The sequence below is a fragment of the Oryx dammah genome, unplaced genomic scaffold, assembly GCF_014754425.2.
Source record: "Oryx dammah isolate SB20612 unplaced genomic scaffold, SCBI_Odam_1.1 HiC_scaffold_29, whole genome shotgun sequence".
Lineage (NCBI taxonomy): Eukaryota > Metazoa > Chordata > Mammalia > Artiodactyla > Bovidae > Oryx > Oryx dammah.
Genome location: NW_024070213.1, coordinates 49,970,186 through 49,985,577, shown reverse-complemented (window position 1 = coordinate 49,985,577; position 15,392 = coordinate 49,970,186). Strand labels below are relative to the sequence as shown.

General features: G+C 38.0%; 1 protein-coding gene across 3 annotated transcripts in view; it reads right to left on the bottom strand.

The window, feature by feature from the left end:
* Positions 1-4,660: 4,660 nt before the first annotated feature.
* Positions 4,661-15,392, bottom strand: part of SLC41A2 (solute carrier family 41 member 2) — a 145,276-nt gene continuing 134,544 nt past the window's right edge. For all 3 annotated transcript variants that reach the window (XM_040234822.1, XM_040234825.1, XM_040234823.1), the window contains exon 11: positions 4,661-8,040. In XM_040234822.1, coding sequence (XP_040090756.1) covers positions 7,855-8,040 — 186 coding nt within the window. In that variant the 3' untranslated portion in view covers positions 4,661-7,854. The remainder of the gene's footprint in view (positions 8,041-15,392) is intronic.

The following is a 15,392-nucleotide window of genomic DNA, read 5'->3' as shown; positions in this document are numbered from 1 at the left end:
CTACTTTCTTGGTGCCTTATATGATGTATACCATCACATGTAAATCATAGCATCAAGTCCAGATTTGACAGTTACAAACAATACACACACATACACACTCACATCAGTGCACACATTCACACTGTGTATGACACTAACACCCAGCACTGATAGAACAATCAGCTGTTGATTCACCAAGAGGAGGAGAAAGGCAAGACAGAGGAAATCTACATCTCAAAGCTACTTGACTACTGCCTTTGTGGAAAAACAAAAGAACAAAAAGCAAAACAGGAAATCACCTCTCAAGCCTTTAGTTTTACCATCACTACAAAATAGTGCATGCATGCAAAGTCGCTTCATTTGTGTCCGACTATTTGTGACCCCGTGGACTGTAGCCTGCCAGGCTCCTCTGTCCAGGGCGAGTATGCTGGAGTTGCCATTTCCTCCTCCATGGGATCTTCCCCACCCAGGGGTCGAAGCTGTCTCTCTTAAGTCTCTTGCATTGGCAGACAGGTTCTTTGCCACTAGCACCACCTGGGAAGCCCACCACGAAGTAGACTGAACTCAAATGCTATTTTAATATCCGCACAGCCCTGGGCCCAGAGTTTCTCACGGAATACAGGTTAACTTGACCAAGATTTAGACTGAATCCATTTACCTCTCGTTCCTGCAGCTGTTTCCATTCTCTGTGGTTTTAACTGATAGAAACTTCTTTTGATATGAGGGGAAAAGAAAGTTGCTGTATTCAATCTAAGAATATCCTACTTCCTAGGGACAACTGGAGATTTACCATTTAAAAAAAATCCAAGTGTTTTCTATCCATATTCTGTGTGTAGCAGGCTATTTTTAGGCTCTTAGATCTCTATGTTATATAACTTTACCTTGCAACTTTTACTTCCTAAAGTACCAAGTTATAGTAACACACAGTATAAGGAAAAGGTTGCTTCCTGATCTATTCTTAGCAGTTGATAACATAACTTTTCAGGTCACCTTACCTGGGATGTGAAGATTGGCTTGGTGTATACCCTAGAGACACCAGTCCTCTCCTCTGCCCTCTAAGAGGGCTTATACAGGCAACCAATTACCTGGGACCTCTGACTTTATTGGGCTTCCCTGGTAGCTCAGATGGTAAAGCGTTTGCCTATGTTGTAGGAGACCTGGGTTCTATCCCTGGGTCGGGAAGATCCCCTGGAGAAGGAAATGGCAACCCACTCCAGTATTCATGCCTGGAGAATCCCATGGACCAAAGAACCTGGTGGGCTTCCCTGGTGGCTCAGACGGTAAAGTGTCTGTCTACAGTGTGGGAGACAGGTGCCCTGGTTTGGGAAGGTGCCCTGGTTTGGGAAGGTGCCCTGGAGAAGGAAATGGCAATCCACTCCAGTACTATTGCCTGGGAAATCCCATGGACAGAGGGGCCTGGTAGGCTCCTGTGTGTCAGTCTATGGGGTCGCAAAGAGTTGGACACGACTGAGCGACTTCACTTTCACTTTCCTGACTTTATTGGCCTTGGCTGACTGGACGCCCCCAGATCCAAGATGAGTCAGTTAGGTCTTCTGCGCTGTTCCGCTGTGCTTAGTCACTCAGTCGAGTCCAACTCTTTGCGACTCCAGGGAATGCAGCCCTCCAGGTTCCTCTGTCCATGGGGATTCTCCAGGCAAGAATGCTGGTGTGTGTTAACAATTCTGACACCCCAACACATGTGTATTGGAACTGAACAATTTAAGTAAATACATAGCAGATGGTGAGCCAGGCTTCTCATTGTTGGAATTTACGGATAAGCAAGAGGAAGAGGCTAGAATAACCCTCACAGTAACAGAGTTGGAGACATCAGTATGAGCTCATGTTTATCTTAATATATAGATGGCTACATATGGAAATATTACATGTATATGTAGATGCATAGGTTAGCATACACACACGTTTCCTTGCTCTCTTAGCTGAGAGGGCCTGGAAGCAACCACTTCCCAGTAGCAATGAATACACCTAGTGCCTAGAGAGTGGTTTCTAATACTCTTTTCCAATAAAAGGAACGAGGGCTCCTTGGAGAAATTGCTAATTCTAAGACTGGGCAGGAAATGAACAAGATGAGCCTTAAAAGTTCTAGTCATCAGGAGAAAAAATTGTAACCAAGTGTGGGTACAGATAGTAACTAGACTTATTGGGGTGATCATTTTTATAATATATACATATATGGAATTATTGTGTTATATAACAACCAGAAACTAATAGAATGTCATGTCAAATATATCTCAATAAAATTTTTAAAATTTAGATTAAAAAATAAAATTGGCAATTTCTCCAATATTTGCTAAGCTCATATCTCATAGAAATTTTATATATGAAGAACTCCTACTACTCAAAAGACAGCCCAATGAGTTGAAGATGTTTGTTCTATAGTACTCTTAGGAAACATGATGTAGCCTTGGGACTAGGAAGACATTCTAACATCTCTCATGACACACAAAACCAATGTGTTTATTCCATCACAGCAAAATGCTTCTTTGCTAAGACCAAGATGAAATAATATGAGGTTTCTTCTATGCCCACCTTCTAACAAGTCTTTATCATAAATGGATGTTGAATTTTGTCAAAAGCTTTTCCTCCACCTACTGAGAGGATATGATTTCTATCACATTGATCTGCATATACTGAAGCACCCTTTCATCCCTGGGATGAATCCCACTTGCTCATTGTGTGTGATCATTTCAATGTATTGTTAGATTCAGTCTGCTCTATTTTATTGAAGATTTTTTGCCTCTATGTTCATCAGTGATACTGGCCTTTTTTTTTTTTTTTTTGGTGGTATCTTTGTCTGATTTTGGTATCAGGCTGATGGTGGCCTCATTGATTGAGTTTGGGAGTGTTCCTTCCTCTGCAATTTTTTGGAGAGGATAGGTATTTCAGAAGTTTCAGAAGGACAGGTGTTAACTTTTCTCTAAATGTTTGATTTAGAGAAGCCGTCAAGTCCTAGATTTTGTTTGTTGGTAGTTTTCAATTTCAGTTCTTCTGATTGATCTGTTCATATTTTCTATTTCTTCCTGGTTCAGTCTTGAGAGATTGTATCTTTCTAAGGAAGTATTTGTCTATTTCTTCTAGGTTGTCCATTTTATTAGCATATAGTTGCTTGTAATAGTCTCTCAGGATCCTTTGTATTTCTGTGGTATCCATGGTAACGTCTCCTTATTCATTTTTATTGAGTCCTTTCCTTTTTTTCCTTGACGAGTCTCTGCCTGAGGGTTTATCAATCTTGTTTATCTTTCCAAAGAACCAGCTTTTAGTTTCATTGATCATTTTCATTATTTTTCTTCATCTCTGTTTATTCTGCTCTGATCTTTATGATTTCCTTCCTTCTACGAACTTCTGATTTTGTTTATTCTTTTTTCTCTACTTTGCTTTGTGTTTGGTGAGGTGGTTTACTTGAGATTTTTCTTGTATCCTGAGGTAAGACTGTATTGCTATAAACTTCCCTCTTAAAGCTGCTTTTGCTACATCAATAGGTTTTGGATTGTGGTGTTTTAATTTTCATTTGTCTGTAGGCATTTTAAAAATTTCTTTAGGAATAATAGGTATAGATGTCATTTGAAACAATTAGGCGAGGTCACCTAGGGATAAAAAATAGAGAAATGGTAATAAAAACCGAGCTGCAGGGCATTCCAACGCTTAGAGGTTAAGAGGTGGAGGAACCACCAGCAAGATGAAGATGAGGCTTCCAGCAATGCCATAAAGGAAAGCAAAAGCAGATTAAAAAAAAAAAAAAAAAGTCAAGTGAAGAAAGTATTTCAAGAAAGGAGGAGACTCTGTCAAATACCTGTAGAAACTAAGATGAAGATAAGGAAATCAACTCTGAATATTCACTGGAAGGACTGATGGTGAAGCTGAAGCTCCAATAATTTGGCCACCTGATATGAACCAACTCATTGGAAAAGACCCTGATGATGGGAATACCTATCTGACCTATTTCACATGTACTGTTGTGAGAACTAAATAACATGATGTTATTTAGGAGAAGAGGGTGGTAGAGGATAAGATGGTTAGATAGCATCACCAACTCAATGGACATGAGTTTCAGCAAGCTCTGGGAGATAGTGAAGGACAGGGGAGCCTGATTGGGGTCAGTCCATGGGGTCACAAAGAGTCAGACACGACTTAATGACTGAACAACAACAAGATGAGGATTCTTACTGAGAATTAAGCACTAGATTCGCAACATGGAGATCTTTGGTGACCTCAACAGGTATACTTTCAGTAGAGTGGTAGGGACAAAAGCCTGATCTCTCAAAGAGTGAAGTGATTAGAGAAATAGAGGAGGCTGCTGGGTCGCTGAGGGTTAGCTTGACGTCTGAGGTTATGAATTTACAGATTTGTTGTGTGTTCTTCATGAACCACGCTCAGCTGTTCAAGTGCAGGGAAAGCATCGGCAGAGAGCTGTATTTAACCAGAGCTGTCCAACAGGAATGAAGGAGATAGTTGAGGATGTACAAATTGATGGGCCAAGAAATGTAAACTGAATAGTGAAAACAGTACTTAAGAGTGAAAAGTGGTAAAGCAGTAAAGTGGAGGTCTACGTATGGTCAGAGCCCAATTTATTATGCTCATAAACAACATATATACATTCTCTTCTGGGTGAGTTCTACAAGGCTCAATGTTCATCTAGTTTATCAAGAAGTAAGTACAACAAGGCTGGGTAAATATGTCTTAAATTTTATTATTTGAGTTTACAACAATTCAAAGATGGCAGATGCCAATTATAAATGGGTATGCTATACAAGAGCTGTATTAAAAGGCAAGGAAACCCAATTACTGAAAGACCCCTAAAAACGTACTTCATTTGGCTACATCATTGACAGTCTATGCCATAGAATTTTCAGTGTCTCCCAGAAGATACATTACTAACAGTTTCTATTTTATTAGGTTCTAAGAAACTTTATTTCTTAAAGAATAAAAAGCGATTGGTGGGCAAAAATAAAGTCTTTGAAAAGATTATCCGTGTTTAAATAAATTGCCTGATAAATTAGTGAGAGGAGGAAATTCAGAAAGCAAACTTACATGGTGTAAAAATAAACTTTGTTAATTTGCTTTACATACAACTATAATAAATGCATTTTGTGGGTAGGCAAAGTTATCTTATTCGTTCTATACTTATGTAAAGGCTTTCAAAAAACAGTAAAAAAAATTTTAAAAGAATTTAAATCTGTTTTATAAATTAATTCAGCTGACTGTATTTAACCAGAGCTGTCCAACAGGAATGAAGGAGATAGCTGAGGATGTACAAACTGATGGGGCAAGAAATGTAAACTGAATAGTGAAAACAGTACTTAAAAGTGAAAAAGTGGTAAAGCAGTAAAGTGGAGGTCTATGTATGGTCAGAGCCCAATTTATTATGCTCATAAACAACATATATACATTCTCTTCTGATTTTTCCAAGTCTTTATTTTTTTCCCCATTACATGTCTTTTAGACATTTTGTTGCTGTAACAAAGATTGGGTAGCAAAAAACAAAGAGGACAGAACTCAAATCAGTCATTCTAGTTATTTATTAGCATCTATGGAAAACGGCTAGATTTGGGAAGGCAATTAAATATTCTATGAAATAAGGCATTGTTCTTTCTTATAACATTTTCGTTTATCTTTGATTTCCTTGGTCTTAGGAACATGAATAATTTTAGAATTAGCTATATTTACCAGTAAGATATATTAAATGAAGATTTCCCTGTCTGAAGTTGGAAAGATGTAGCAATATTCTATTCTGCTTTAGAAGATCTTGTTTCTGTGGTTGATTTCCTCATAGTTGACAAGTTGTATACACTTGGTACATTTGGAGGGTCACAGAAAAAGGACTGGCTTAGGAGATTGATGATCTAGACTAAATCACAATTTGGGGCCCTTTGTAGCTGTGCAACATTAAAAGTGTAACTTGGCTGATTTTTGTTTCCTTCTGCTGTAAAATAGAGATAGGAATACCTATCTGACCTATTTCACATGTACTGTTGTGAGAACTAAATAACATGATGTATTTGAATGTGCTTTGGAATATGTAATGAACTAAAGCTGTTGGTAAATACTTAAAAAAATGTGATTTGCTGTGCATTTTTTAGGTAAAAAAATGAAAACAGAAATCATTGGGAAGTATAAATGCTTATGAATTATACAGCCCAAATATAAATAATTTACAAGTGCTTTATAACAAAATCAAAGAAATTACTTACGGATTTTTTTAAATAAAAAATTTTTCAGAATGTTCACCACATGATATTATAACTCTCCAAAGGAGAAATCCTATAATTAGTTCAGTTCTCTGCCTTACAACTTCATTATAAGGCAGAAGAATGGAATAATTAAAGTTTTAAAATAAGCAAATATATACCTCTAAACCACAGTCCCTTTATTTTAAAAAGCTTGATAAGAACAATTCCCTCAATATATATACAAACAACCTACTATTTATATAATGTTAACACTAACTCACAATTTAAACCATGATGATCAAAGTCAATGTGCATTTCTTCTTCCCTTTATCAGCCAGATTATTAAATATCTGACAATCTTGAGAGATTCCACTGTATTTTTCAAAATATATGTAACATAAAAAATGCTTACCTATTGAATAACTAAGATGTTGGTCAAGTGTTTGGAATACAGATCAGAGTTTTAGAAAAATATTTGAGAAACACAGCAGTGTACCTGATAGTGTCCCATGCAGACGTGAGCCTGTGCGGAGACCATGTGCACAGGCAGGAACAATAACTGAAGTCAACCACCAACTCCTCCTTTAAAACGGTAAGCCTGCAAGTTTCAACAGACCTCTTAAGAAGAACAAATGAACCATTTGTTCATTCTAAATCTGATGATATCTTGATTATATTAAACGGTACCTTTTAAAAAAATTATGAGGGAAGTATTAATTATAATGTAGCTAACAAATACTATATTCTGGGCAAGAGCAAAATTTTTACACCACATGACAAAAGCATGTCAATAAAGTGTGCTAAAAGAATAACTACAGAATGCTAATATCCCACTGTGATCTTGGCTATCAGCAAGCCAAGAGTCAGCACTCCATCAACAGCTTCTGTCTCTCTTTCACATGCTGCACACACACACACTATTTCTCACACCATCTTGATCTACAAATGTAGTGCAGCTCATCTCATTTTGGACTAGTAAGTCTTCTGAAAAAGATCAACCTTCTTTCAATAAATCAATCATCACAAATGACCCACTGCTTTCACTAAAGGCAATTCTGTGTTTAAAGGGTAGCCTGCAGAGAACTTTCAAGGTTGAAATAAAATTACCATTGGCACAGAGAAATTCATACAAGCAGATAAAAGTGAGTTTATCTCATACTCAGTAGAACATATTGAGGTCAGGTTAGGAGCAAACAAACTGGTAAATGGGTCCTCAGCTGGCAGAGAGGTGGGCATAATTAAAACAAGTTTGCTTGGGCCCCTTTCATTTTAAAGTCTGCTTTGCAGAACAAATACATCTGTGAGACAAGAAAGATGAAACCAGAACTCTTGGCATTATAAGTTAAACAGTAAGACAGTACATTTCTGCTACATCTGTGGTTCTAAAACTATTCATTGTAAACATCCTATATTCCTTTCTAGTTAATCAATTTCAGAGCTTGAGCTTGTGTCTATGTCTATGTCAAATTATCATTTATTCTATGAAAAGCAGAACAAATACTGTTCATTTTCATTTCAACACAAATTCCTTAAAAAAAAAAAAGTGTTAAGGCCATTTAATGGAATCAGGGCCAACTGAAGATTACCCTGGCAGAAGTCAAACTATCGAATTAAAAATTGTGAAAAAGAGTCATAAGTGGTTGTCTTGTGTTTTCCTTCTTGGTTACTTGAGAGTAGCTTGTAGGATTTATTAGTCCCCAACATCTCCATCTCGATCTCCAATAAGCCAGAGAAAATGAAAACTTAAGGCCAACAAGGCTGTTCCGAGCAGATCACCCAGTGCCGTCAGATAGGGGATGGAGAAGCTATCCGGGTCCTTTCCTTTCCTCCAGAAATGATGCACCATCCAGTCAGCAATCCACAGCAAGGTAAACACCTAAAAAAGAACATCAAAGGTTATTCCTGTCACCTGGACAGTCCCAACCCAGTAAATACGGCCATTAGCCTAGGCCACGGCTCTCTGAAAGGAACAATATGTGTCTAGGAGAAAGAGTTAATTGACAAGAAGGTTTTCTTTTCACCAGAAAGAAATACTATATGTCTCTGCAATTAATGAAGTTTTTCGGGCTTCCCTGGTGGTTCAGTGGTAAAGAATCTGCCTACCAATGCAAGAGACATGGGTTTGATCCCTGGTCCAGGAAGATCCCACAAGCTGCAGAGCAAATAAGCCTGTGCGCCACCACTACTGAGCCTGCGTTCTAGAGCCCAGGGGCCACAACTACTGAGCCCAGAAGCTGCAGCTACTGAAGCCCACCTGAAGCCCATCTAGAGCCTGTGCTCTGCAACAAGAAAAGCCACTAATACGAGAAGCCCGTGCACCGCGACTAGAGAAAAGCCCAGGCAGCAAGGAGACCCAGAACAGCCAAAAAAAACAAATAAATCTGAGCTTTTCTTCAACTTGTCACATGTATCTTATCATTTTCTTCTAGCCTCCCCGAAACTACCATGAGCCTTAACTTTAGTAGTACTGTACATTTTGCCAAACCACTATCATTTCAACTCACTGCATCACTGTTGTAAAGGTCAAAAATTGGAAATAACCTAAAATGTTTAATGCCTCAAGAATGGCTGAATTAACACTTAGGTCATACAACCGAAGGGCTCCCCAGGTGGCACGAGTGGTAAAGAACCTGCCTGCCAATGCCGGAGACTTAAGAAAGTGGGTTTGATCCCTGGGTCAGGAAGATCCCCCAGAGGAGGGCGTGGCAACCCACTCCAGTATTCTTGCCTGGAGAATCGCATGGACAGAGGGGCCTGGCAGGCTACAGTCCATAGGGTTGCAAAGAGTCGGACACGACTGAAGCAACTTAGCATGCCTGCACAGTTAATAGTGGGATTCCTTCAGACCTTCATTTTGTTCCAAGGGACAGGCAGGAGTCTAACTCCCCAGAGAGGAGGTTAGATGTTCAGAACTGGAGGGCTCCCCTGAAACGGCCAACGACCCCTGCCCCAATTCTCCAACAGTAAGGTGCCCAGTCAACCACCACCTCCCACCGCCAAGCTGCTTAGCCTCTCCATGCCTCAGTTGCCTTTCTGTAAAATACAGAAAACAATCCTTCTCTCATAGAGATGATAACATGAGCATTAAATAATGCAGAGCACTTAGAACAGCGCTGGACACACAGAAAGAACATTAAAACTATTTACTATGATTTAAAAGAAACTAGGTCATATATGAAGAAACAAGAATCTGACTTTTCAACAACTGCAGTAGGAGAAAAGCTAGCAATACCTTCAAAATCCTGAGAGAATATTTCTGACTGTAAATCTGCACCCAATTTATCAACCAAGGGTTGAGGGTTAACTAGAGGTATCGTAAGACATGTCAGCACTCAGGAAAATTCTCCCCTGTTCCCTTTGGAACTTTCTTGAAAATGTGTTGATGCAAAATGAGGGTGAGAACCAAGAAAGAGAAAGACCCGAGGAGCTTCCCTGGAGGTCCACAGGCTGAGACTCCATGATCTCAGGGCAGGGAGCCTGGGCTTGGTATCTGGTCAGGGAACCAGATCTCACATGCCACAACTAAAGATCCTATATGCTGCGAATAAGACCTGGCGCAGCCAAATAAATAAATATATATATATTTTTAATAGAAAAACCTGAGAGCCAAATAATAGAAGTGCCAACCAAAGAGGGAGTGAGCAAAAGCTCCAGAGAGAGACAGACACAGCAGGCTGAGAAGAGAGTCCAGACAGAGCTGGAGGTTGGAGGCCTCTGGAAGTGAAGTCTCCAGGAAAAAGGCAAGCTGGTAAGTTATCTGATATAACAGAGTTTGGGGGAAGGGACTAATTATTTAGGTGGGTGATAGATATGATGGAACATTTGGGAAAAAATTAAAGATAGGTATACAGAAGGCTGAGGAGGGCATGGCAACCCACTCTAGTATTCTTGCCTGGAGAATCCCTTGGACAGAGGAGCCTGGTGGGCTATGGTCCACAGGGTTGCACAGAGTTGTACATGACTGAAGCAACCGAGCAAACACGCATACAGAAAGCTATGAAAGTGAAAAAACAGGGCAATTATCTCCAGAAAAAATTAAAGAGAGATAAAAAGAAAGGAAATGTATTGTAATACACAATGTGGCTTTGTGATCAATGATATTTACAGCCACAGAATATAAATAATATTTATTATATAAAAATAAAAATTGGGCATTACTGCATTAGGAGGTTCAAAGTTGGGGAAATAAAGCATGGAGTTAGATAGCTAAATCCTCACTACCATAAGTGTGGGTCCATAAATATTTGTTTAAATTGATAGAGCAAAATTAGCAGTGCAAGTACAATACAGAGATAAATAACAGAAGAAACAGTTACATGAGCTCTGGAGGACTATCAGTAGTGAGCACTTTATCCCCCCTAACACATAAAATATCTTTTGTTAATATACATAAAATATCCTGTTTCAATAGGTGATGCATGCATGGGCTATGAAGCAAATTTAATGTAACTGGTCTTAAAACAGTGAATAGAATAAAATGAATATAATGAAATAGAATAGAAAGTATCAGCATGTTAAAAAAAAGTACTAGCATGTACAGCACACTGTAAGGATATTTCATAAAACTTTAATTTCAGTTATGAAATTATATGTTTTAAAAACATATAACTGTGTGTGTGTGTGCATGCTTGCTCAGTTGCTTCAGTCATGTCCTACTCATTGGGACACCATGGACCATAGCCCTTCAGGCTCCTCTACCCACGGGATTCTCCAGGTAAGAATACTGGAGTGGGTTGCCATGCCCTCCTCCAGGATAAATATGAGTGTACTTATTGAAATACAAACATATTTCTTACTGAGGTCAAAAACATTTGAAAGCTACTGATCTAATATGTACATCTTGCTGTTACATTCCAGGGGTCTAATATGTAATTCCCCAGAAGGGGAAAACCACGTCTTCTTTCTATTTGATCTCTTGGTTTCCAGCAAAACACTTGTACATGATAAGCCTGAAACCAATGGCTGGTGTTGAAGAGGTTCTACCACTGAGTAACTGTGTTGCTATCAACAAGTGAAAAAGCCTCTAAGTATTAGTTTTCCTCATCTCTAAAACGAGACTCACAGGCTAGTTGCAGAAATTAAGTGAGCTGTAAAGGGTTAAGCAAATGTTTGGAACATAATAAGCACTCAATAAATATTAATGCCATCATCGTTGACCGTGAATTGTTACATTGTCTCAGAATTTACCACCTTTATTTAAAAGGTAATTTGGAGTAGAAGCATGACTTCTCACCTTTCTAAGCCTTAGTTTGGACTTCTTTAAAATGAGTGAATTGATGTCTCCATGGTCTGTTTTAGTTCTAAAGTACAAAGGTAAGAAATCTGTGGTCATAAACCACATAGGGATCACTCTCCTTACCTTAGCATTTCTTCCTCCACCTCTCCCACATTCTTAAGTCTCATAATTGAATTTAAGTTCTCTTCCCATGCAATTTCTTTTTTTTTTCAATGCGTAAGTTGTTTGGTATTTATTTATTCGTTTGTTCATTCAACAAATATTTACTGAGCATCTACTATGGGTCAGGTACCACATACAAATAAACAAATATTCTTGCCCTTTCACAGCTAACATTCCAGAGGGAAGAAACAAATAAAAATTTAAAAACACAAATAAAGAACACAGTATATTAAAAGATGATAGATACCATGGGAAAAATAGAGCACAGTAACAGAAGACGGCAATGGAGAGAAGGAATGAAATTTAAAATTTTCTGTGTTTTAATTAAAAGTTATTACAAATGAAGCTAAAGTCTGTTTAAAAAGAAAAAAAAGTATTGTTTCACATTAAGTTCCTTTCTCTGGGAATGTACTCTCTACCATGCCTAATTTTATTAATGCTCTGCTGAAGCTGGAAGCAAATTTCCTTCTAAAGCAAATAATTAATAATTAAGGTAAATAAAAATCAATACCACATAATTGAATACCTAAAGAAATATTATTAAATATAGTGATAACAGTGCTCCATAAAGTTTCTTTTAAAAGGTATTGTGATGACTTAAAGTTCAAGCAGGTTTAAACTTATTGTTTTTGGCAAGTTAACAAAGGATATCAGTGTTTCTTGGAACACTGTATAAATGAATCATTAAAATCACAGTAAGTATCAGATACTTCTTAATGCAACATGTTTTATTTTCAAACTAAATGATAAGGAATGTATGCTTTTTTACTGGGAAAACACATCAAAAACATAACCAAGCGTTGACTGTATTTTTACATGGTCTGTTTGTTTTTATGAAATATGCATAACTTCTTTGGGTAAATATACCTCCTGAAAAGGCAAATCTGTAGCCCCAGCTAGTTATGCATGTTCTAAGAGTATTATTTGGAATCTAAATAAATACATAAAGCACAAGAATATATATTTGCTTTGGACAATTGATTTCCTTGGCCAGTTCCTTTTCTGAGCTAGAATCAACATTCTCATCCAATGAGCATCCCCTCAGTGCCCCATTGCCAGTAACAGCCTTGTATCATGTGAAGAAAGATGATTTCTTTGGGAGAAGAATGCTTAGAAATATGATACAAATAAACACAAGGAATAGCAAATTAGTTCATTTCTTCCTAAGCCTTAACTTACAAAAGCAGAATTCATTTTCCCTATAAAAATGTGATTCCTTAATCCAGTTTCTAGACTGGAAATGCTACTCATTAAAATATAATATTTAAATGTCTGCTAAGAATAATTTAGGATTATTAGTCAACAGGAATTCAATCTACTCCTGATATACAGATAAAAGCATTTTTTCTTTGGCCTAAATTATTTTTGTGAGGTGAGAGGTGAGGGAAGGCAGGAAATGAAGGAAACTTATTTTAAGGAGACCATAATAGTCACCAAAACTTCTCAAGAAGTCCATGGCACAAAAATGGGTAAGACCTTCTTAGAATGGAAGGACCTTTCTTCTATCCAAAGGAAACCCTTAGAATGTGTTCAGGAGACAAGATAACAATATTCACAGCCTTGGTTTTTAATAGCAAAAAATTATAATGTAAGGCTTCCCAGGGGGCTCAGTGGTAAAGAATCTGCTTGCTAATGCAAGAGGTGCAAGAGACGTGGGTTTGATCCAACTAAAATAGGTGAATAATAGGTACACATATGAATGAATCTCAAATACAATGCTAAGCAAAAGAAAAGAATCACTTAGCACAAATTCACTATGATTCTATTTTTTACAAGTTTCAAAACCATGTAAAACTAAAAACATATATTTTTAGGTATTCAAATGCATTAAATTATAGGGAAGAGCAAACACTCATTAGCTATACAATTCTGAATGAAAAGTTTGCTTTGAGGAGAAGGAAGGAACACAGAGGTAGCTTTAAAAGGTGTAGGTATTAGGTTACTGGTAGTTCCTGATTCTTAAGCTGACTAGTGAGTGTCCTGGTGGTCACTGTATTATTATTTTTTATATCATGTGCATGTCATTGTTGTTTATCTATTCAATAATTAATATACAGTTGAACTTTTTTTTTTAATACATAATTTTTGCCAAAGCATCTGGCTTTCCTGGTGGCTCAGATGGTAAAGAATTCACCTGCAATGCAGAGACCTGGGCTCAATCCCTGGGTTGGTAAGATCCCCTGGAGGAGGGCATGGCAACCCACTCCAGTATTCTTGTCTGGAGAATCCCCATGAACAGAGGAGCTTGGTGGGCTACAGTCCATGGGATTGCAAAGAATCGGACACGACTGAGTGACTAAGCACAGCACACAGTACATTAACCCTAGCCCAGTGATTCTTGCCACTGGTCATGTGACCATATTATTCCGTTCCAATCATGCAAAGACCAGTGATAGCTAAGGTCACTTAATATTATGAAATGATAAACTGAAAATTCAGCAGAAATTCCAACTAAATAAGATGTTTCTTAGTTTAATAATAATAAAAGATAGAAATAAAACATACAAACTGCTAGAGGAAATTAACAGTTATTGGCTGCCTACTACATGCTTCTGAGAAACCTGTATGAAGGTCAAGAAGCAGTAGTTAGAACCAGATATGGAACAATGGATGGGTTCCAAATTGGGAAAAGAGTACGTCAAGGCTGTATATTGTCACCCTGCTTATTTAACTTTTTTTTTTTTTTACTTTACAATATTGTATTGGTTTTGCCATACATCAACATGAATCCGCCACGGGTGTACACATGTTTCCAATCATGTGAAATGCCGGGGTGGATAAATTGCAAGCTAGAATCAAGATTGCCAGGAAAAATATCAACAACCTCAGATATGCAAATGATACCGCCTTTCTAATGGCAGAAAAGCAAAGAGACACTAAAGAGCCTCTTGATGAGGGTAAGAGAGGAGAGTGAAAAAGTTGGCTTAAAACTCAGCATTCAAAAATCTAAGATCATGGCATCCAGTCCCATCACTTCATGGCAAATAGATGGGGAAACAATGGAAACTGACAGAATTTATTTTCTTGGGCTCCAAAATCACTGTAGATGGTGACTACAGCCACAAAATTAAGATGCTTGCTCCCTGGAAGAAAAGCAATAACAAACCTAGACAGCATATTAAAAAGCAGAGACATCACTTTGCCAACAAAGGTCTGTATAGTCAAAGCTATGGTTTTTCTAGTAGTCATGTACGGATGTAACAGTTAGACCATAAAGAAGTCTAAGTGCCGAAGAATTGATACTTTTGAACTGTGGTGCCAGAGAAGATTCTTTGAGAGTCCGTTGGATAGCAAGGAGATCAAACCAGTCAATCCTAAAGGAAATCAACCTAGAATATTCATTGGAAGGATTGACACTGAAGCTCCAATACTTTGGCCACCTGATGCAAAGAGCTGACTCATTGGAAAAGATGCTGATGCCAGGGATAATTAAAGGCAGGAAGAGAAGGGGACGACAGGATGAGATGGTTGGATGGCATCATCGACTCAATGGACATGAACTTGAGCAAATTCCAGGAGATGGTGAGGGAGAGGGAAGCCTGGTGTGCTGTAGCCCATGGGGTCACAGACTCAGACACAACTCAGTGACTAAACTGAACTGAACTACATGCTAAATAAAATTATTTTAAAGATGCTAATATCCATAGAATATTAGGAAAATATGCAGTCAGCAGAGATTAAGTCCTGAACACCTCAAGTGCTCCTTCCTCACCCTCTGCCTGTAGCCTGAAGATGGCTCTGCTTCTATACCTTCCCTTTTCAAATAGGAAGACTTTGTTGCCCATAGAAACATTTCAGTGGAAAAAGGAATATTCAATCACTTAAAACTA